The following is a 20,833-nucleotide window of genomic DNA, read 5'->3' as shown; positions in this document are numbered from 1 at the left end:
GCTAGGCCCGGCTCCCAGGCTTGTGACTTCCAGCGTCGTGGCACCACTCAGGTGTGGCCCTGCCCCTCTCGGGGGCCAACCCTGGGCGTGTGGGCCACTGCACCACTCCCCTGTGGCGTGGCCAGCTGGGCCAAACCCAAGCAGCTCGGTGCCCTGGAGCCTGCAGTGCCCACAACAGGGAGCTGCCCTGGGGGCTCTGGTGCTTAGGCTTCATGGTGCTGAGACAGAGTCCTGGGGTCCCGCCTAGCAGCTCCAGCTGCTCCGGGACATCCTCCTTGGTGGTCACAGCTGCAGAGGACTTTGCGCCTCCACTCAGCAGCGCTGGTGGGACTGGGTCCCTGGGAGCCGCTAGGAACCGGGTGTAAAGCCAGGTCAGGCACAGGTCCAGCTGCCTTTCCTGCCTCGGCCCTGCAGGATCACTGTGCCATGGTTAAGGACCAAGGGCCCCGTGTGCTTGGTGCTGCACAAATAAAAAGTCCTTCCCCCAGAGAGCTGACAAGCTGAGTAAGCATAGCTGAGAAAACGTCTTAACCGGGCAGAGGAAGTCTGCCGTCCTGACATTGGTGTAAGGCTGCCTAGAATAGCCTAGCCCCTGCCTTGCTGAATGTCGGATTCCCCAGGGAGCTGGGAGTATGTGGGGGAACTAGGCCGCACTTTTGTGTTCTAGCACAGGAGCAGCACAGACGGTGAGCAGCGTGGGCAGGGTCTGTCCGTGCCTGTTTGTCTTGCACCCGCATCCCCGGGCCTTGATCTGGTGGGGACTTTCGAGCACTCTTGCGAGGTAAGTCACCCTCATTAATGCACTGGTCCTTTGCCACCAAAGGAAGCCAAAACTTGGCCTCCGAAGGCTAGAGCAGGGCTGATGCCGCTGGTTTTCATACCAACACTCAGCTATGTCTACACTCATGGCTTCTTGCACCAGTAATATGCAAATGAGGCCAAGCGTGGAATATCAGAGCTTAATTTGCATACCTAATGAGCCACCTTTTTTTTTCAGAAGAGGCTCTTGCGCAAGAAGGAGCATCTACACTGTCCCTTCTTGTGCAAGGGAAAACCCTCTTGCGCAATTCTGTTACACCTATTACTTTTCAGGAAGAACGGTGGCTCATTAGGTATGCAAATGAGGCTGGGCGATATTCCACGCTTAGCCTCATTTGCATATTACGCACGAAGCTTCGAGTGTAGACATAGCCTTAGGCTGGGTCTAGACTGGCCAGTTTTTCCGGAAAATCAGCTGCTTTTCTGGAAAAACTTGCCAGCTGTCTACACTGGCTGCTTGAATTTCCGCAAAAGCACTGACTTCCTACTGTAAGAAATCAGTACTTCTAGCGGAAATACTATTCTGCTCCCGTTCAGGCAAAAGGGCCAGTGTAGACAGCTCAGATTTGTTTTCTGCAAAAAAGCCCCGATGGCAAAAATGGCGATCGGGGCTTTTTTGCGGAAGAGAGCATCTAGCTTGGCCACGGATGCTTTTCTGCAAAAAGTACTTTTGCGGAAAAGCGTCCGTGCCAGTCTAGACGCTCTGTTCCGAAAATGCTTTTAACAGAAAACTTGTCCGTTAAAAGCATTTCCGGAAAATCATGCCAGTGTAGACGCAGCCTCAGTGTTTTGTTTGCGCCAATAAGGCCGTGGACAGATGGGGCCTCAGGCCGGTCAGCTGGGAGGGCAGCCATGGGACAAGAGGGGAGGCTCATGGGGCAGCGCTGGGTTAAAAGACAGGCATAAAGGTAGAAGCTGGGATGGGGGTTACCAGTTAACCTGTTACGGGCACGCACTGCCCTCCATGGGCCACGCGCACTGGGTCATGGTTAACCTTTGCTGCCAGATGCTGGGCCGGATCGTTGGCTCAGGGCCCTGCTCTGTTCGTTCCCTCGGAAGTACCAGGCACCTGCCGAGGGCTCCGGGCTCCCCGGCCAGGACACGGTGACTCTTGCGGTCCGGGGCTGGAAGCTGCTGCTGGGCCCATCCTGCCGAGGCCGCTGGGGGCTGCCCGCTCTGGGCCACAGCCTCAACCTCGCGGCTCCCCGCCAGCCCCGCCTGCTGCCAGCAGGGGCCGCTGCCGCCCCGCTCCCCGCCCGCCGGCTCCAGGCCGCGGCTCCCTCCGGCTCCGGCAGCGCGGCGGCCCCGGGACCCTGCCGGCCGCGGGAGCAGCCCGCCGGGGCCATGGCCGAGCGCGCCGCTGCCCAGGTAAGGCCGGGCCGGGGCTGCCCGGGAGCCGCTCCCCACCCGGCCGGGATCCCGGAGCGCGGTGCTGCCGGCCCGGCTGGTCCAGGCCCGGCCCGTGTCCCCCCCGTGCTGCTCTGGGCTCCGCCGCGCGCTGCATCCCCCCCGGCTCAGGCCAGGGCCGGGCGCTGCTGCGCCCCACGTGCGCTCGGACCGCGCCCCCCAAAGCGCAGCAGCCCCCCGCGGGCTCCTGGGAATGAGACACCCCGCGGGGAGCCCCGAGACGCGCCTGGGCACCGCGGGGCAGGGCCTGCTGGGGTGGGTGGGCGGGTTTTGGACCCTGCTCGAGGCCACTGGTGGCATCAGACAACGAGGGGCACCCCCGAGGCAGCGCTGCAGGGACCGGAGCCAGCAGCACGGCCGGGGGCCGCAGGCCCAGCCCTCCTCGCCGTGCCGCCGTCGAGTTCAGCCGGGACAGCCGCCCCGGGCGGGCGAGCCCGTCAGAGCCGGCTTGGGCAGCCTGGTGCTGGGGGCTGCTTTCTGTGGTGCCCCTGCAGCGAGTTGGGCCCAGCCCCCCGCTCAGCCGTCCCTTGCTGTCCTTGCAAACAGGTCCTGGAGCTGGAGTCGGGGCAGCGGGAAGTGGAGCCTTTCCTGCCACTGGCCAGCCCGGAGCGAACAGCGGGAGGAACCTGGCGGGAAACGGCGGGGATTTCCCTACCCGCGATGTCGTCCCTCCAGGCCGTGGAGCGGCAGGCGGAGGCTCACGCTGCCCAGTTGCTGAACCTGGAGGGGAGGACGGGGAGGGCCGAGAAGAAACTAACCGACTGCGAGAGGACCGTGGTGGAGTTTGGGAACCAGCTGGAGAGCAAATGGGCCGTGCTGGGGACGTTGATCCAGGAGAATCATCTGCTGCAGCGGCGCCTGGAGAACATGGAGAACCTGCTGAAGAACAGGAACTTCTGGATCCTGAGGCTGCCCCCGGGCACTAAGGGTGAGGTGCCCCAGGTAAGCGCCCAGGCCTTGTGCCCTGAATCATAGAATCCCAGGGCTGCAACAGACCATCCTAAGAACCTAAGAACGGCCGGACTGGGTCAGAACAAAGATCCATCTAGCCCAGTGGCCAATGCCAGGGCCCCCAGAGGGAGTGAACAGAAGAGGGAATCATCACGTGATTCCTCTCCTGTCCAGCCCCCTGCCCAAAGCAGGACCAACCCCAGCTCAGTCATTCCAGCCAGGGCTTTGTCCAGCCGGGACTTAACACCTCTAGGGATGGAGATTCCACCCCCTTCCTAGGGAACCCAGCCCAGTGCTTCCCCACCCTCCTAGGGAAATAGTTTTTCCTAATATCCAACCTAGACCTCCCCCACTGCAACTTGAGACTATTGCTCCTCATTCTGTCATCTGCCACCATTGAGAACAGCCTCTCTCCATCCTCTTTGGAACCCCCCTTCAGGGAGTTGAAGGCTGCTCTCCAATCCCCCCTCACTCTTATAGATAGCACCCATCTATAAAAAGGGAAATAAGAACAACCCAGGAAACTACCTATCAGTTGGTTTAAAGACTGTACCAGGGAAGATAATGGAGCAAGTGATTCAGGAATTCATATGCAAACATCAGGAAGATGATAAGGTGATAGGTAACAGCCAGCATATAAAGAACAAGTCACATCAAACCAATCTGATATCTTTCATTGCTAGGATAACAAGTCTTGTGGATAAGGGAGAAGCGGTGGATGTGGTGTACCTAGACTTTAGTAAGGCATTTGACATGGTCTGTCATGATCTTCTTCTCAATAAACTATGGACATGCAACCTAGATGGGGCTACTATAAGGTGGGTGCATAAGTGGCTGGATAACTGTTCTGAGAGTAGCTATTAACGGTTCACAGTCATGCTGGCAGGGCATAACAAGTGGAGTTCTGCAGGGATCTGTTTTGGGACCGGTTTTGTTCAGTATCTTCATCAATGATTTCGATATTGGCAAAGAGAGTACGCCTGTTAGGTTTGCAGTTGATACCAAGCTGGGAGGGGTTGCAACTGCTTTGGAGGATAGGGTCAAAATTCAAAATGATCTGGACAAACTGGAGAAATGGTCTGAGGTAAATAGGATGAAGTTTAATAAGGATGAATGCAAAGTGCTCCACTGAGGAAGGAACAATCAGTTTCACACATACAGAATGGGAAGCGACTGTCTAGGAAGGAGCATGGCGGAAAGGGATCTAGGGGTCATAGTGGACCACAAGCTAAATATGAGTCAACAGTGTGATGCTGTTGCAAAAAAAAAAAAAGAAAAAAAGCAAACATGATTCTGGGCTGCATTAACAGGAGTGTTGTGAGCAAGACACGAGAAGCTATTCTTTTGCTCTACTCTGCGCTGATTAGGTCTCATCTGGAGTCTTGTGTCCAGTTCTGGGCACCACATTTCAAGAAAGATGTGGAGAAATTGGAGAAGGTCTAGAGAAGAGCAACAAGAATGATTAAAGGTCTAGAGAACATGAACTGTGAGGAAAGGCTGAAAGAATTGGGCTTGTTTCGTTTAGAATAAAGAAGACAGAGGGGACATGATGGTAGTTGTCAAGTGTCTAAAAGGGTGTTTGTTACAAGGAGATGGGGCAAAAATTGTTCTCTTGGCCTCTGATGACAGGACAAGAGGCAATGGGCTGAAATTGCAGCAGGGGAGGTTTAGGTTGGACGTTAGGAAAAAGTTCCTACCTGTCAGGGTGGTTAAACACTGGAATAAATTGCCTAGGGAGGTTGTGGAATCTCCATTATTGGGGATATTCAAGAGCAGGTTGTACAGACACCTGTCAGGGATGATCTAGATGGTGCTTGGTCCTGCCGTGAGGGCAGGGGACTGGACTCAATGGCCTCTCCAGGTCCCTTCCAGTTCTAGTGTTCTAGGATTCTTCTGCAGACTAAACAAGCCAAATCCCTCAGCCTCTCCTCATCGGTCATAAGCTGCAGACCCCTCCTCTTTTTGTTGCCCTCCGCTGGACTCTTCCCCAATGCGCCCAAGGCTCGTCTGTATTGGGGGGGCCCAGAACTGGACACAACGCTCCAGATGTGGCCTCGCCAGTGCCGAAGAAGGTCGGCCAAGTTGCACTCAAGGCAGGTCAGGCACCCTCTGTCCCTTCCCTGCTGCATTCCGACCTATCTGGGCCTGGATTTAGCAACCTCTTAATTGGCTGGCTGCTTTTTCGTGGAGTTGGGTTGGTTACTGCTGTGAGTTCTTGGGGCCACGTTGTGCTGCCCCGTGAGCCACGGCTCTGCAGTTGCAAATTCAGTAAGGGAGTGGCTGGTGGAGGGACGGGGGAGGTTTGTGGCCCAGCACGTGCCCAGCCAGGCTCGCCAGCAGCCAGCAGAGAGAGGAAGCGTTAAGCAACAGCAGGGCAGGGGTTCCCTGGCAGTAGGTTGGGGGCTATTAAGGACGGGTAAGGAAGAAAGGCTGCCTTGCCTGGCCTTGTCCAGAGGGCTAGTAGCGAACCTATTTGTGCACCTTCTCTCATAACTAATCCGAGGTGTTCAATCAGCTAATCGACAAGTCGATGGAATTTCCATCGACTAGTCAATTAGTCGATAAGCAGGGCAAGCTGCGGAGCCGCAGCAGGGTTAGCTCCCAGCCCGGAGACCTAACCCCACTGCGGCTCTTCCTTTTAAATGTATTAAGAGCCGGCAGGCTTTTAATACATTTATAAGGCTGAAGCACAGCAGGGGAGACCAGGCGCGAGCAGGGGAGACCAGGCGCGAGCTGGGAATCAGCTGATTCCTGGCTCGTGCCCAGTCTCCCGCTACGCCGTTGCCTCCCCTGCCCCCCATGGAGATGATGCTGGGGGGGAACCGGCTTTTAAGCCAGCCCCCCCCGCCCCCAGCACCGGCTCCTTCTTCCCTCCCTTGCTGACTCTGATAGAGGCAGCCAGGAGGGGAAGCGCCTGGTTGAGTCACTACTCGACATTCCGAGAAGCGTCAGCATGCAGTGTGTGTGATTGCGTGCACCCTGTATGCGTGCAACGCTGAGCAGGCGACGCGTGTGATTCCAGGTGCCGGTGACGTTCGACGACGTCTCCGTGTATTTCAACGAGCAGGAGTGGGGGCGCTTAGCGGAGTGGCAGAAGGAGCTGTACAAGAACGTGATGAAGGGGAATTACGAGACCCTGCTCTCGCTGGGTAAGGAGCCGTTTTTCCTCCATGAGTAGAAGAGATGAGGTGTGTGCAGGTCCCGGGCTGGCTTGCAGCTGGGAGTTGTCCTCCACTGGGCAGCGCTTGGAGCGCTCAAAGATTTTCTCGGGCCGCTCCGTGGCGCATCCTCGCATCGGAACGAAGACAGTTAAACGGTGGAGGGCGTGAGCTTTGGACAGTAACTGCATTTACCTGCTCTGGTCCAAGTCACCTGTACAGACGCCCGACGGTGCCCAGTCCTGTTTTAGCTTGGTTCTTACGCAGGCTCTGGCATTGTACAAGTCGAACCTCTCTAGTCCAGAACTCTCTGGTCCGGAAACAGCCGTGGTTCGGCGTGATGTTAGTGAGCCGCATGTCCACTTAGCATGGGTGGGGCCAAGTTTCCCGCGTTCCCATAACATTTTACAGCCACCAGTCCTGGCTCTCAGTATTCTGTGCTGTGATTACCTTGAATTTACCCCGAAATGTCCTCTCACAGCCCAGTCAGCAGTGGAAGTGTTGGCAATGTTGCTAGACACTTTTGGCCTCCCGTGCTCTGGCAAATTCTCTGGTTCGGAGCGGGCCAGTGCCGAGGGTGCTGGACTAGAGAGCTTCCATCTGTCGATGGCACCCACGTGTCTTCTCACAGATCCCGTAAGCAGGGCGGGAACGTCACCGCTGTGCTGCTGCGGGATTGAGGCCCGGAGAGATTAGGAGCCACATTTTCACAAACTCCCAGCCAGGTTTTCAAGTGCTCCACCCCCAGGGAGGGCTGGGGCCAGGTTCTCACAGGAGCTGCCATGCTTTGAAAATCTGCCCCGGGCTGCATGTGGAGTCTGTAGCAGAGTGGTGTTGGGCTCAGGTCTTGGGAGCCTTTGCCGTGAGACCACCCTTCCTAGGAGCGTTGGCGCCAAACTTCCTCAGCTGATGAGTGCCCCGGGGGAAAGTTGCCAGTCCTCTAAACAGAACGTGCAGGTGGCAACGGGAATCTTTTTTCGGGAGCACGTTCCATATTCAGTCTGCAGAAGAGACGAGTGAGGGGGGATTGGAGAGCAGCCTTCAACTCCCTGAAGGGGGGGTCCAAAGAGGCTGGAGAGAGGCTGTTCTCAGGGGTGGCAGATGGCAGAATGAGGAGCAATGGGCTCAAGTTACAGTGGGGGAGGTCTAGGTTGAAGATTAGGACAAACTATTTCCCTAGGAGGGTGGGGAAGCACTGGGCTGGGTTCCCTAGGGAGGGGGTGGAATCTCCGTCCCTAGAGGTTTCGAAGTCCTGGCTTGACAAAGCCCTGGCTGGGATGACTGAGTTGGGGTTGGTCCTGCTTTGGGCAGGGGGCTGGACTCGATGCCTCCTGAGCTCTCTGCCCACCCTGGGATTCTGTGATTCTCTCACCGTCCTCTGGAAAGTCCTGTCCCACGTCAGCTTCCTCTGCAAACACCTTCACCAAACCAGTGCCAGGAGCTCTTCCCACTGTCCACCAAGGCCGCTGGGCCAGTTGCTTGACACACATTGGAACCCAGATACAGACTGGCCGGAGCAGGAGGCAGGACTTCCCCAGCAGGCCCCAGACTGGCGCATCCTCCCAGAGATGGCCCAGGACACGCTGATCCCTGCCATGCTCCGGCCACACTGGTAGGCCCACGTCTAAGGCCCGGAGCCGCAGTGGAGCACTCAAAGGTAGCAGCAAAAAATGAACCCAGGGAGGATGCTAGAACCAGCATCCCCATCATAGCAAAGCTCTGTGTCAGAGAGCAGCTGCCCCCGGAAGAGCTGACCAGGCCTTTTATCCCTGTGCAGCCCATGGTCCCCGGGCAAAGCATCCAGGAGCCTGAACCACCGCCTTGGGAGAACCCCCCAGGAGCATCTGCAGTGTGACTACAGATTGCTGTGTCAAGACCCTCCCTTTGTGCTGGACACGTGAGGTCTGCGAGGGCCTGTGGCAGGAAAGGGTGTACCGGATTTACGTGGGAGTCCAGGTTGGGGGTTTAGTCCAGGGTCTCCCCCTCGTCCTGGGGCTCCCTGCCTGGCTGATCGCTCACTGAAGCGGCACGTGCAGGTAAATCTCTGTGAGATGCTGAGCTACTCAGGGCAGGGAACTGTTAGAATCACAGAATCAAAGGGCTGGAAGAGACCTCAGGAGGCATCGAGTCAAACCCCCAGCCCAAAGCAGGACCAACCCCAACTAAAAAAATCCCAGCCAGGGCTTTGTCAAGCCGGGACTTCAACACCTCTAGGGATGGAGACTCCACCCCCTCCCCAGGGAATCCAGCCCAGGGCTTCCCCACCAAGAAGGGAAATAGCTTCTCCTAATCTCCAACCTAGACCTCCCCCACTGCAACTTGAGTCCGTTGCTCCTCGTTCTGCCTTCTGCCCCAACTGAGAACAGCCTCTTTCCATCCTCTTTGGAACCCCCCTTCAGGGAGCTGAAGGCTGCTCTCAAATCCCCCCTCGCTGTGTTCTTCTGCAGACTAAACAAGCCCAAATCCCTCAGCCACTCCTCGCCCCCTAATCATTTTGGTTGCCCTCCACTGGACCCTCTCCAATGTGTCCACATCCTTTCTACAGTGGGGGTCCAGAACTGGACACGATACTCCAGATGTGGCCTCCCAGTGCTGAATAAAAGGAATAATCACTTCCCTAGATCTGCTGGCAATGCTCCTCCTAATGCACCCTAATATGCCATTAGCCTGCTTGGCTACAAGACCATATTGTTGACTCCTATCCAGCTTCTCATCCTTTTCTGCCAAACTGCTGCTCAGCCAGTCGGTCCCCAGCCTGGAACAATGTTTGGGATTCTTCCGTCCCAAGGGCAGGACTCTGCACTTGTCTGTGTTGACTTATTCCCTTATTTGCCCTCAAAGCACTCGGGGCTGCTAAGGGCGCTGTGGGAATGGTCACGCGCTTGGTAACGTCCTGTCCCCTGCCGCCAATTCTTGTCTTTGAAACAGATTACGCCCTATCCAAGCCTGACCTCTTAGCCCGCATTGAACAGGGGGAGGAGCCGTGTGTCCCGGATCAGCAGGACTCGGAGAGAGGAGAAATCCCCGCGGAGGAGCCGTGCCCAGGTGAGCAGTGCTGCTGCTTTGCGTAGCGGCCCTACGGGTGCTCACCTGTGTTAGTTTCATAGTTTTCAGGGTTTCGTTCCTCTTAACGCTTCCGTTTGTTTTTGTGATGCCTCGGGAGCGTCAGGGGTTGGTTTTTTTGTTTTTTTATTCTTTAAAAAAAAATTCTCTTTTGGCCCATTTGTTTTGGGATCAGCCCTGTAGGGACGTGCCCGCGTCCCTCCTGGTGTCTCTCCTGCAGGGACATAGGTGTTCATTTTTTTTTTAATTGTATCCTTTGGTGTCTATGGTTGTGACAATTTTCTTCCACTATTTGATCTGAGGAAGTGGGTCTGGCCCACGAAAGTTCATCACCTAATAAACCATCTTGTTAGTCTTTAAAGTGCTACACAGTCCTGTTTTTTATGACCAAGGGACACGCTCGCTGCGTCCAGCGTCTTAGAGAGGCTCCTATTCCGCAGCGGGGCACCTTGTGCGACAGCGAGAGGCCAGATCCCGCAGGAACCAGGCGCAAAAACTGAAACTGCGCGTGGAGGGTGCTTCTGAACTGGCCTCCGACCCCATCCCGAATCCTGTCCGGCATGAAGATCGTCCCCGGGGCCTTCAAGCTCCTCAGAGGGAGAAGCGCAGAGCAAGTTAGCCGACAGTCCCTTCAAAGGCTGTAGGAGCGGGGCTGCGAGCCCTCACGCTCAGCTCTTGACCAGCCCGAGGGCATGTGGGTCACGTTGGCATGGCTGGCACCGGTGGCTCCGAAGCACAGAGCTCCTCAGTGATGTCTAAGGACCTTGGGTCACAGGTTGGGGAGGGATGGCGCCACCGTTGGTACCATCTCTCCACAGTCGGCTCAGACAAGAAGAGCCTCGGCGCTGCCTCAGAGCGGCCCCCGTTGGGGCGATGGACACGCAAGGGGCTGGTGGCGCCGAGGAGTCAGTCCCTGATGGTACCAACCGCGATGGCACTGCCCGAGTGGCGGCACCGGGTCCTCACTCCCGACGGGCTCTGGTACCGAGCGCGTCTCAATCCCCAGAACCAGCGTCGGCACCGGGACGGTCATTTCCAGCACCTCTGTCAGCCCCACCCAACTCCAGCAGGGACTTGGACAGAGACCTGGAGGACCACTTCTCTCTGGTCTCACGTCACAACCGTTTGTGACAGCGTCTGGGACCAACACAGCAGTACCCATGCTCCGATCCCAGTCTTCCTGGTGTGCTCCTCTGGGGGGGAGCGCCACTTACGCACTTTCCCCCTCCGTTGCCTCACTAGGATCCATGGGTGGCCCACAGACCCCACACCTCTCGGGCATCTGACCTCTTCCACAGTCTGTTAGACGTCTCTCGTGGCCCCAGTGTCCAGGAAGAAACCTTTGAGGAGCAGGAGGCGAGAGGAGCGGTGGAAATTACTCCACCAGGGAGCATCTCTTCCTCCTCACCAGATGAGACGGTTCTGGTCCCCGCCTCCATCTTTATTTCATGATTTCAGGCTTTTTTTTCAACATCTTTCTAAGCAGCCGGCTCAAACTGGGCTCATTCCTCTGGAGAAAGTGAAAGGCTCACACCGCAGATGGTGGGATGCTCTGCCTACCTCTGAGCATGTACAGATGGAGATAAACCATCTGTGCTACACCCCGTATGTATCTCCTTCTACATTAATGACACGTTTGGACCTCCCCTTGGACTTTTCTCCAAAGCCGTCACTACCCGTTTTTGTGCTTTCGCTCTTGTTGTTTCAAACTATTTTATCATGTGCTCAGCTGGGTGTCCCTGTACAGTCCTGGTGGAATGTATCCACGTATTCCACGTGCTTTTAGCAGTGCCAGCGGTTCTAGTGCCGAGAGACACAGACAAACATTTGCTTTTGACACGGCCTGTCTGTAACTCTCGCTTATCTTGGTTCAAGCACCAGGCTTCTGCTTCAGACTCTTTCTTCTGCTGTCTCTAAGGGGCTACAGGACTAATCATTTAAGTTATTAACTAATCAGGATGCTTTTGCTGTGCTTAATTAATCCGTGAGGTTATCGTCTTGCATTACGTTATTAACTTATTTGCTGTGAGCGTATTATGTATATCATGTCAATAAAAGCTAAATATTTCCCATAATGCTGTTTAAATATGAATTGTGCTACCGTGAACTGAAACTCCTGTGGTTCTTTTGGGTAAAGTTCATCCCCAGTTTGGCTCCTGAACCCAGGAGGTCTGAGGATGACTGTCGTATTTATTCTTATGCCCTTACGTGACTTAGAAACGGGTGTTTTTGCAGCATCAGCCCTGCTCTGTGTTTGCAAGCAGGCAAGACCTGACTTAGCTTCCTTGTTTTGTGTCAGCAAACTTGACCTGGCTACTTTAGTTTAGGCCTCAGGCCTCACAGCAGGCCTCTGATACAAGGGCTTCTGTGTCCTGAACTCTTCCTACTACAGCTGCAGCCGGTGTGCGGCCCCTCAGGCTGAGGACCCGTGTTCTGAGCTCTGTCACTCTTGCTGTCACATGGCAGGGTTGTGTTGGTGGCTTTGGATTTTCACGGCTGTGGGGCAACGCAATGAAAATGGTGCTTGTGCTTTTCACTGGGCCGCGACCCCAGCTGTAATGGGTGACGTCTCTTCCCCCAGTCTCTGCCAGCTTGCTTTCCAAAGCCATCCTCTCCTGGAGCTCAGAGTCCTTGACAAACATTAGTGAGGAGGAAATCTCCCCCTGTCCTGTGCTTATGGCCAGCCCGAAGCCAAGGCTCTGCTTTTAGATCAAACAATGTAATTCTCTTTCCCCAGGGCCGGCCTCCCCCATGTTGACAAGCGACGCCCTGTCACTGATTAAACAGGAGGAAGAGCACCATGTGCAGGGTCAAGATGCCCTGGAGGAAAGTCAAATCGCAACCGACCCATCACACCACAGCCTTGGTGAGTAACAGACGCAACCAGCCAGATAGCAAGAGCAATAAATCCCCTCTTTCCGGGTGCCTCTTGGAGGTGTGGAATCCAGAGGTAGCCAGTTTTTGTCATCTCTTCATGGCAGGTGTTCGCCCTGGCATCCCCCCAGGTGTTCGCCCTGGCATCCCCCCAGGTGTTCGCCCTGGCATCCCCCCAGGTGTTCGCCCTGGCTCCCTAAGGGTATGTCTGCACTGCCACCCTAGTTCGAACTAGTGTGGCTAATGTAGGCATTCAAAGTTGCAAATGAAGCCCGGGATTTAAATATCCCGGGCTTCATTTGCATCTTGCCGGGCGCCGCCATTTTTAAATCCCCATTAGTGCGGACTCCGTGCCCGCGGCTACACGCGCACGGAGTAGGTAGTTCAAATTAGGCTCTCTATTCCGAACTACCGGTACACCTCGTTCCACGAGAGCCTAATTCGAACTACCTACTCCGTGCCGCGTGTAGCCGCGGGCACGGATTCCGCACTAACGGGGATTTAAAAATGGCGGCACCCAGCAAGATGCAAATGAAGCCCGGGATATTTGAATCCCAGGCTTCATTTGCAACTTCGAATGCCTACATTAGCCTCCCTAGTTCGAATTAGGGTGGCAGGGTAGACATACCCTAACTGACTGCAGGCAATCGATTCCTCCCCTCACCCATCCTCCCTCCGTGTGCTGGGAGGAGTCAGTGAAGCAGAGCTGCTCTCCTCTCCCCCTGGAGAAGGTTTTTGGGGGGAGCAGGGTTTGTGTTTTGCTGCAATTCTTAAGTCACCTCGTCAGGAGCCTCGGCCCCCGACAGCCCCAAGCTACTCGGACCACAGCGTGAGGCTCCCATCCCGTCTCTCTGCCTGCCCATTTCAGGGTGGGCCTGTAGGGCCACGCTTGGCCCCAGGGAGCTGAGAGGTGGCTGCAGACCCCCCTGCAAGGGTTGTAAAGAGAGAGAAGTGCCAAGGCAGGCATGGTCACTGGCTTTCCCCACTTCGGAGGAGGAAGGGCTGGTGCGCGCAGGCTCCCGCAGCGACGAGCCCTCATGCGACGCCAGCGAGTGTGTCTGAGGAGAGGGGCCTGGCCGTTCTCTCAGCCGAGCGACGGGGTCGTTCTGAACCAAAACCGACTGCACCCCACTAACGAGCAGAGCTGTAAAAACCAAACCCAGTGCGGCACGAAACCTGCCCGTTGTCTCCTCGCCAATGTGCTTGGTGCACTCAGAGCAAGAGTCTGCAGCAGTCGGATTCCATCCCTCGTACTGGAGACTCTGCACCTGGCTCTTCCAGTTATTGTGGGGCTGGAATTCAACACCTTGGCCAGAGAGAAACTTTCGAGTTGGAAGGGATCTGAGAGCAGCCTTCAGCTCCCTGAAGGGAGGTTCCAAAGAGGATAGAGGTGTGGAGAGAGTGAATAAAGAAAAGTTATTTATAAGTTCCCATAATAGAAGAACTAGAGGACACCAAATGAAATTATTGGGTAGCAGGTTTAAAACTAATAAAAGAAAGTTCTTCTTCACACAGCGTGTAGTCAACCTGTGGAACTCCTTGCCAGAGGAGGCTGTGAAGGCTAGGACTATAATAGAGTTTAAAGAGAAGCTAGATAATTTCATGGAGGTTAGGTCCATAAAAGGCCAAGGGATAGAAATGGTGTCCCTAGCCTCTGTGTGTCAGAGGCTGGAGAGGGATGGCAGGAGACAAGTCACTTGATTATTGTCTTTGGTCCACCCCCTCTGGGGCACCTGGTGCTGGCCACTGTCGGCAGACAGGCTACTAGGCTAGATGGACCTTTGGTCTGACCCAGTACAGCCGTTCTTATAGAGAGAGGCTGTTCTCAGTGGTGGCAGATGGCAGAACAAGGAGCAATGGTCTCAAGTCGCAGTGGGGGAGGTCTAGGTTGGATATTAGGAAAAACTATTTCACTGGGAGGATGGGGAAGCACTGGGCTGGGTGCCCTAGGGAGGGGATGGAATCTGCATCCCTAGAGGTTTGTAAGTCCCAGCTGGACAAAGCCCTGGCTGGGCTGAGCTGGGTGGGTGCTGCTAGGTATATCATGTAAATAAAAGCTAAATATTTCCCATAATGCTATTTAAATATGAATTGCGCTACAGCGAATGAAACAACGAACTGAAACTCCTGTGGTTCTTTTGGGTAATGTTCATCCCTCATTTGGCTCCTGAACCCCTGAGGTCTGGGGATGACTGGTGTATATATTCTTATGCCCTGACGCGACTTAGAAAGGGATGTTTCTGCAGCATCCACCCTGTTCTATGTTTGCAAGGCAGGGGGCTTCACTTGACTCCTGAGGTCTCTGCCAGCCCTGGGATTCGATGATTCTAAGTTACTTTGTAACATCCCAACTGCAGTCTCTGTCTGTTGATGTGGGGCCATCCGTGACATCCCGGAATAACTCCAGGGTGGCTCTAAAACCTGTCTTCTCTGAGGCCACTTGGGCAGGGTGCAGCTCACCTGGTGCAGTGAGCCCAGTGAAGGCCAGAGTCTGCTAATAGGCTGTTGTAGATAATTGCCTAACCTCTGGAAACACCTGGGTGGGAAATGTCTCTTTGACCTGCCTCTTTCTAGCCATCCGGGGCCTAGCATCAGGCCAGTGACATGCTGCAGACAGACCCCAGCCCCTGAGATAAGGAATGAGAAATGCCCGAACCTTTAGATTTCTCTCCTCGCCCGCCGAGAGTGAGACTGATCTCTGGCGTCTGTTTCACTTCCAGCTGCTGACGGGATCGTGCTCAAAACGGAGGTGGAGGACGTGGCGGGGAGGTCACTACACAGAGCCAAAGAGGAAGCTGCCGTGGACTCTTGGGAGCCTGTCCAGGCCCCCGGGGAGGAAGCCCCTGACTGCCAGGAGGTGCCGGGGACGTTGCTGGGGCGATTGGAAGAGGAGGGTTTCCGGGAGCCGGGGGAAACAGCCGCCCGGGAGGCTGAACGTGGCTCCGTAACGCAGCCGAGAAACCACGTGGAGAGCAGGCCCGTCCGTTCCGCTCCCCGGGGCGGGGCCCTGCTGCCTCACCAGCGGAAGAGCACCCGCGAGAGGCTGTTCGTGTGCGCCGTGTGCGGGAAGAGCTTCCGGCTGAGGATAAATCTCGCCATCCACCAGAAGGGCCACGCGAGCGAGCTGCGGTACGAGTGCCCACGCTGCGGGGAGAGCTTCCGGGCCAAGCAGGCCTTTCTGCTGCACCTGCGGCGCCAGACGGCCGAGGGAGCCTGCGCCGCGCCGGAGGGGAGTGCCCCCCCAGCGGCTCCCGCCGCCTCCCAGCCCCGCCTCCAGCCGGACGACTGCTCCGGCAGGATCCCCAAGCGCGTCAAGAGGCTGGCTCCCAAACCCAGCCTGAGCAGATACCAGCCGCCTCGCGAGCCCGCCACCTACACGTGCCGGGAATGCCTGGAGCACTTCTCCAATAGGAAGTGCCTCGTGCGGCACAAACAGATGCACGCCGGCTGCGGCAAGGGCTCGCTCATCCTGTGCCCCTACTGCAGCAAGAGCTTCAGCCGTCCCTCCGACTTCATTCGGCACCAGCGCATCCACACGGGGGAGCGGCCCTACCAGTGCTCCCAGTGCCACAAGGCCTTCAACCGGCACCACCACCTGGTGGACCACCAGAAGATCCACACGAAAAGGGAGCGGCCGTATGAGTGCGGCGAGTGCGGGAAGGCCTACATCCGCCGGCAGCACCTCCTCAAGCACAAGCACAGCCACAGGGAGACAAAATCCTAACAGGTGAGGAGCCAGGCAGCAGCTCCACGGAGGGGCCAGGCGGGCAGCCGAGAGGGGGCTGACCGTGGAAGGCTTCCTGGCTGAATAGTCACCCGACGGCGTCCTCGCTCAACGCCGGGGCTGTGCAGGGGGAGCCAGGTTGAGGACCGGTCATTGATTTGTAACAACCTGGGAGACGAGGGTGTTGCCTTAATTTCACCTCCTCCTGCTGGGGTAAAGCAGGCCACGGTGCGTCAGTGCAGAGGGGAACATGGGCATGATGGTCCAGGCAGCTTTGTTCCTGGATAAGAGGTTGCAAGAAAACGCCCGGCCACGGCGGCATGGCCCGATCGCAGGGGAACGAACGGGCAGCACATGAATATCAAAGTGAAAATCCGGTTTCAGTGGGACACTACCGGGTGGGGGAGGGAGGCGTGGGCCACGGGCTGCTTGCTGCCACGGATCAGCAGCTCCTGAGAACAGCTTTGGATCCACGTCGGTGTGTAAACAGACTCCAAAGCTGGAAGGGCCCACGTGGATCGCCTGGGCCAGCAGCCCCACCCTGGGACTTCCCTCCCATACGTGGAACGGAGCAGCTCTTATTGGAAAAAAAATAAATCCAGTCTCGATTTTAAAACCGTCACGATCCTGTGAGCCTGGGAGTGCCCCTGGCTGGGGCTGGGCGAGCGGGAGGAGCCCTGCTCCCCGTGTGCCGCGGGGGGTGGGACGTGCCTCCAGCTGCCGGCTGTGTGGGTGGGGTTTGCACAAAGTTCCCGTTAAGGCGCGCGCCTAAAAATTCTTCCCCCGCCCACCTCCTCTGGAGAGCTGCTCAGCAGCACTCGCGCGGCAGGCGGTTCTGGTGGGCGGGGCCGGCTGAGACTGCGTGGGGGGTGCAGTGAGGGAGTCGCTGGGGTGGGGGAGCTAGGACCTGCTGAGGCTGCGTGGTGGGGTGGGGGAGGCCTGCTCCCGTGGCTGGGGCTGCCACGTGGTGGAGGGGTGGGGCCTGTTCTGGTGGCTGGGGATGGGAACGGGACCTGTTGCATGGTGGGGGTTGTCTCCTCTGGCGGCCAGGAACGGGACATGCTGTGGGGGGGTGGGGTGTCTTGCTCTGGTAGATGGGAAGGGGCATGGCAGGGGGCTGGTTCTGCTCCGGTGGCTGGGAACATGTGTTAATAGCTTGGGTGCCGCGGTGGTGCCCATCCAAACCAGTGCCCATGACCTCAATATTGGTGCCAAGCCAAAACTCCGCTTGTGGTTGGAAAATCTTAGAGGGAGCTCTGGTGGGGTGTCTGTGCCTTGCGCTTTCTACACTCCCCCCCCCCCCACACCCCCACCCCTGAGCCGCATGTAGCAGGAACGTAGAGTCCTGCAGGGCTTTCTACCCCGCCTGACCTCCAGCAAGAAGTGGGCTCAGAGGCCAGCTGGAAAATCCTTGGCTACGTCTACACTGGCATGATTTTCCGCAAATGCTTTTAACGGAAAAGTTTTCCGTTAAAAGCATTTGCGGAAAAGAGCGTCTAGATTGGCACGGACGCTTTTCCGCAAAAGCACTTTTTGCGGAAAAGAGTCCCTGGCCAATCTAGACGCGCTTTTGCGCAAAAAAGCCCCAATCGCCATTTTCGTGATCGGGGCTTTTTTGCGCAAAACAAATCTGAGCTGTCTACACTGGCCCTTTTGCACAAATGATTTGCACAAGAGGGCTTTTGCCCGAACGGGAGCAGCATCGTATTTCCGCAAGAAGCACTGATTTCTGACAATAAGAAGTCAGCGTTCTTGCGGAAATTCAAGCGGCCAGTGTAGACAGCTAGTCTAGACGCAGCCCTTGTGTCCTGGTGCAGTGAGAGTGAACCTTCCCCTCTCTGCAGGGGTGTGAATGGAGATGAGGGCAGGAACCAGCTAGAAAGGCCAATGCACAGGGCGGGAGGGGAGAGGAGCCAAAAATACAAGGAAGGGGCAGGGCCTGTTCACCCGACTTCCTGATCAAAGAACAGGGCGCTGCCCAGGCACAAGCATAGGTGCTGTAGCTAGCTCCTCCTTGCCTCTGCTGCGTTGGTGCCTCATGACCAACCCCTCCCCTTTCCTCCCAGTGGCTTTCTCCTAGGCAGAGATGATCAGCTGATTCATGGCATGTTGGGAGGGAGGGGCAGGAAGGAAGGGGCAGAATAGGGACTGGGGGAGGGGATGGCGCAAGGGTGGAGGAGGATGGTCGCAACCCCCCCCCCCCATAGGACTGATACTGCTCTACATAACTTGAGCATTGAAACTGTGTGATACACCTGGAGAGATAAGTGGCAGAGGGGCCCGTGGTGGGGAGGGGGAATCTCTCAAGGCCATTCTGTCTGTTCTTGTACACGGAGCCCATTCTCTTTTATAACGACCCTCTCCAAACTCCCACCGCAGCGATGTACACGTTGTCGGGCGCAGCGCCTGGCCGGATGGAATGCACAATGTGTTATAACCCGCAATACCGACGGATTTACCGAAACCTTCACCCAGCTGTCCCACATCCCCACACAGTGCAACCCGAAACAACATCACCCCCCCACCTGCAGGGGACCATGCCTGCAGGGGTGCGGACCCAGCCCCTCTTGCGACAGGTACACTGGCTGGCAGCATGTGCCAGATCCGGTATCTGGCAGGGTCTTGAGGATACTCCTGGTGAAAAAGCTCCCGCTGCTGCTTACAGACATTGTGCAGGGTGCAACAGGCTGCAATGGTGTGAGCCACACTGGTGACAAATGGTTCTGAAGGTGGTGCCGGTGGGATTTTAAGCTCCCAAAGGCACATTGCACCACTACCCGCCAGTTATGGAGTGTGGCTCAGTCCTCACTCAGCAGTGGGCAACCTGTGGCCCGAGGACCACCTGGGGCCCCTTCCAGTTCTGTGTGCAGCCCATGAGCCCTTTTGTTTCCTGTTGCCCATCCGCAGGGTTGCCAGATTCTACTGCGTTTTTTTTCCTGACTGTGTTAGACACACGTAAAGCAAAGGTACATGAAATGAGGTGTATGCTAATGAGAACCGCGCACTCCCTTGGCATCGAATCTCAGCACTGCTACAATTCTAATGGCCCACTCCGCAGATTCTAGGTATGCAAGTGCATTGAGCAACTCTACCCTGCCCCGGGAGACCATCTTGGTTAGGACAATGTTGGGAGCCCCTGAGATGGAGGCCACTCGGGCAGCTTACTCACTAGCTGAGGTTGACCATCACTGGGCCAAGAGTCATGAGCCCTGGGTGGTAAAATCCTGCTCTCTGGAATAGTTTAGCCTCATGCATCCTGCCAGGGCTTCCTACATTTGTGTCCACGTATCAGCCCCTGGGAGTGACTAGGGCTGACTCTGTGTGTGTGTGTCTGTGCAAACAATAGGCCCATGAGTCCTATTGGCGGCCCTGGAATTTGGAAACCCAGGAATTTTTACTGAAACATTTTCAACAGCCACTAAATGTGGGTGCATCACAGTCCTGCTTGGCTCACAGCCCTCTGCCCCAGCCACCCCGATCGTGGATGTGCCAACTTCAGAGTCGTCAGCTATGGACCTGAGCAGTCTGGGTTGTTGTGCTTAAAAGAAGCACCCGGGATCTTTTTCAGGGGGATAAGGCAACACGCCACATTTATTGAACACACAAGAGATCAATCAATATTTATCATATGCATATGATACATTACACTCATGCACTCTCTCTCACACACAAGCACACTCCATCTTGTTACCAAAAGTTGCTCCCCCTAACTCAGGCATGTCCAAAGTCCGGCCCGCAGGCCAATTGCGGCCCGTGTTCCGATTTAATACGGCCCCCGCTTCCTCCTCCTCTCCTGGCTCCCCGGCGCTCTTTTGAACTAGCGCGCCCAGCACGCCGCTTCCGGCCGCGCCGCCGCCCATGGCCTCCGCGGTCCTAGAGCCTGCCCTGTAGGGCACATCCGCAGCCCCGCTCCCCCGCTCGGCTGCGGGTTCGCCTTGCCCCCGGGCCGCTGTGAGGCCGGCGTGCCCTGCGCTCTCCCCCCGCCTCCGACCCTGCAGGCCCTCCGCCTTGGGGCTGAGAGTGCGGGGACGGCCCTCACGCATGTTCACTTCTTCAAATCTGGCCCTCTTTGAAAAAAGTTTGGACACCCCTGCCCTAACTGCACTGGCCCGGTGAGTTAGATGGGGGAGGGGTGGAGCTGGGCTTCTGCAGATCCAGATCGGTGCTCCCATGTTGACAAGACGAAAACCCGGGGTCCCTCTGCAAGATGCCTCCTATTTCCCCCCCTCTCCCCCCCCCCCCCCCCCCCCCCGCTCATGCAACCAATTAGTCATCACCTTGCCTTTCTTAATGCTGCTTCAAAGAGAATTCTTCCAAGGGCAGGCACTTGCTGCTTGACTTCCAAGGTGCCTGTATGTCTTCTTAATGAGCTCACTTTACAGGTATTGTCTTGGATCTGGCTCCCAGACCTCCACACTTGCAACTGCTGCTGGAGGTGCTCCCCTTTCATTCTCCATTCACACCTCATTCATTTCAACAGGACAATCAAGGAAAGGGGAGAGCTCAAAAGACATTTTTTAAAAAGGAAAGTTTCTCTTGATACAAAGTTATAGGAGAAATGTTACAGAGATTCTATAAGAACACTTAAAGATAGATCTAAAAGGACAAGATCTTAATACAAAGTTATATGAAAGTGATAATATTACAGGGATTTATTCACAGGATAGCCAGTAATGTTGCCTTGAATTTGTTGTGTCCCCATGTAGGGTAAATTTTATGTGCACCAGTATGGAGATTAGTGATAGAAATGTAGCCGTGTTAGTCTGGTGTAGCTGAAACAAAAACCAGGACTATGTAGCACTTTAAAGACTAACAGGATGGTGTATTAGGTGATGAG

The 20,833-nt window shown here is 56.2% G+C and overlaps 1 protein-coding gene across 1 annotated transcript; it reads left to right on the top strand.

The window, feature by feature from the left end:
• Positions 1-1,536: 1,536 nt before the first annotated feature.
• On the top strand, positions 1,537-16,612 carry LOC106732751 (zinc finger protein 783-like). Its single transcript, XM_075919769.1, has 6 exons — positions 1,537-2,187; positions 2,773-3,168; positions 6,200-6,326; positions 9,264-9,380; positions 12,136-12,264; positions 14,993-16,612. Exons 1-6 carry the CDS (start codon positions 2,164-2,166, stop codon positions 15,994-15,996), a joined length of 1,797 nt encoding a protein of 598 aa, XP_075775884.1. The 5' UTR covers positions 1,537-2,163; the 3' UTR covers positions 15,997-16,612.
• The last annotated feature ends 4,221 nt before the right edge of the window (positions 16,613-20,833 follow it).

Source organism: Pelodiscus sinensis, chromosome 2 (assembly GCF_049634645.1).
Source record: "Pelodiscus sinensis isolate JC-2024 chromosome 2, ASM4963464v1, whole genome shotgun sequence".
Classification (NCBI taxonomy): Eukaryota; Metazoa; Chordata; order Testudines; family Trionychidae; genus Pelodiscus; species Pelodiscus sinensis.
This window is presented reverse-complemented; position numbering and strand designations above follow the sequence as displayed.

Bases quoted from the DNA above. Each gene is read 5' to 3' on its own strand.
- LOC106732751 (XM_075919769.1), top strand. From the start codon at position 2,164: ATGGCCGAGCGCGCCGCTGCCCAG. The intron at 3,169-6,199 runs GTAAGCGCCCAG...GTGTGATTCCAG, and splicing joins CTAAGGGTGAGGTGCCCCAG to GTGCCGGTGACGTTCGACGA. The intron at 6,327-9,263 runs GTAAGGAGCCGT...TCTTTGAAACAG, and splicing joins CGAGACCCTGCTCTCGCTGG to ATTACGCCCTATCCAAGCCT.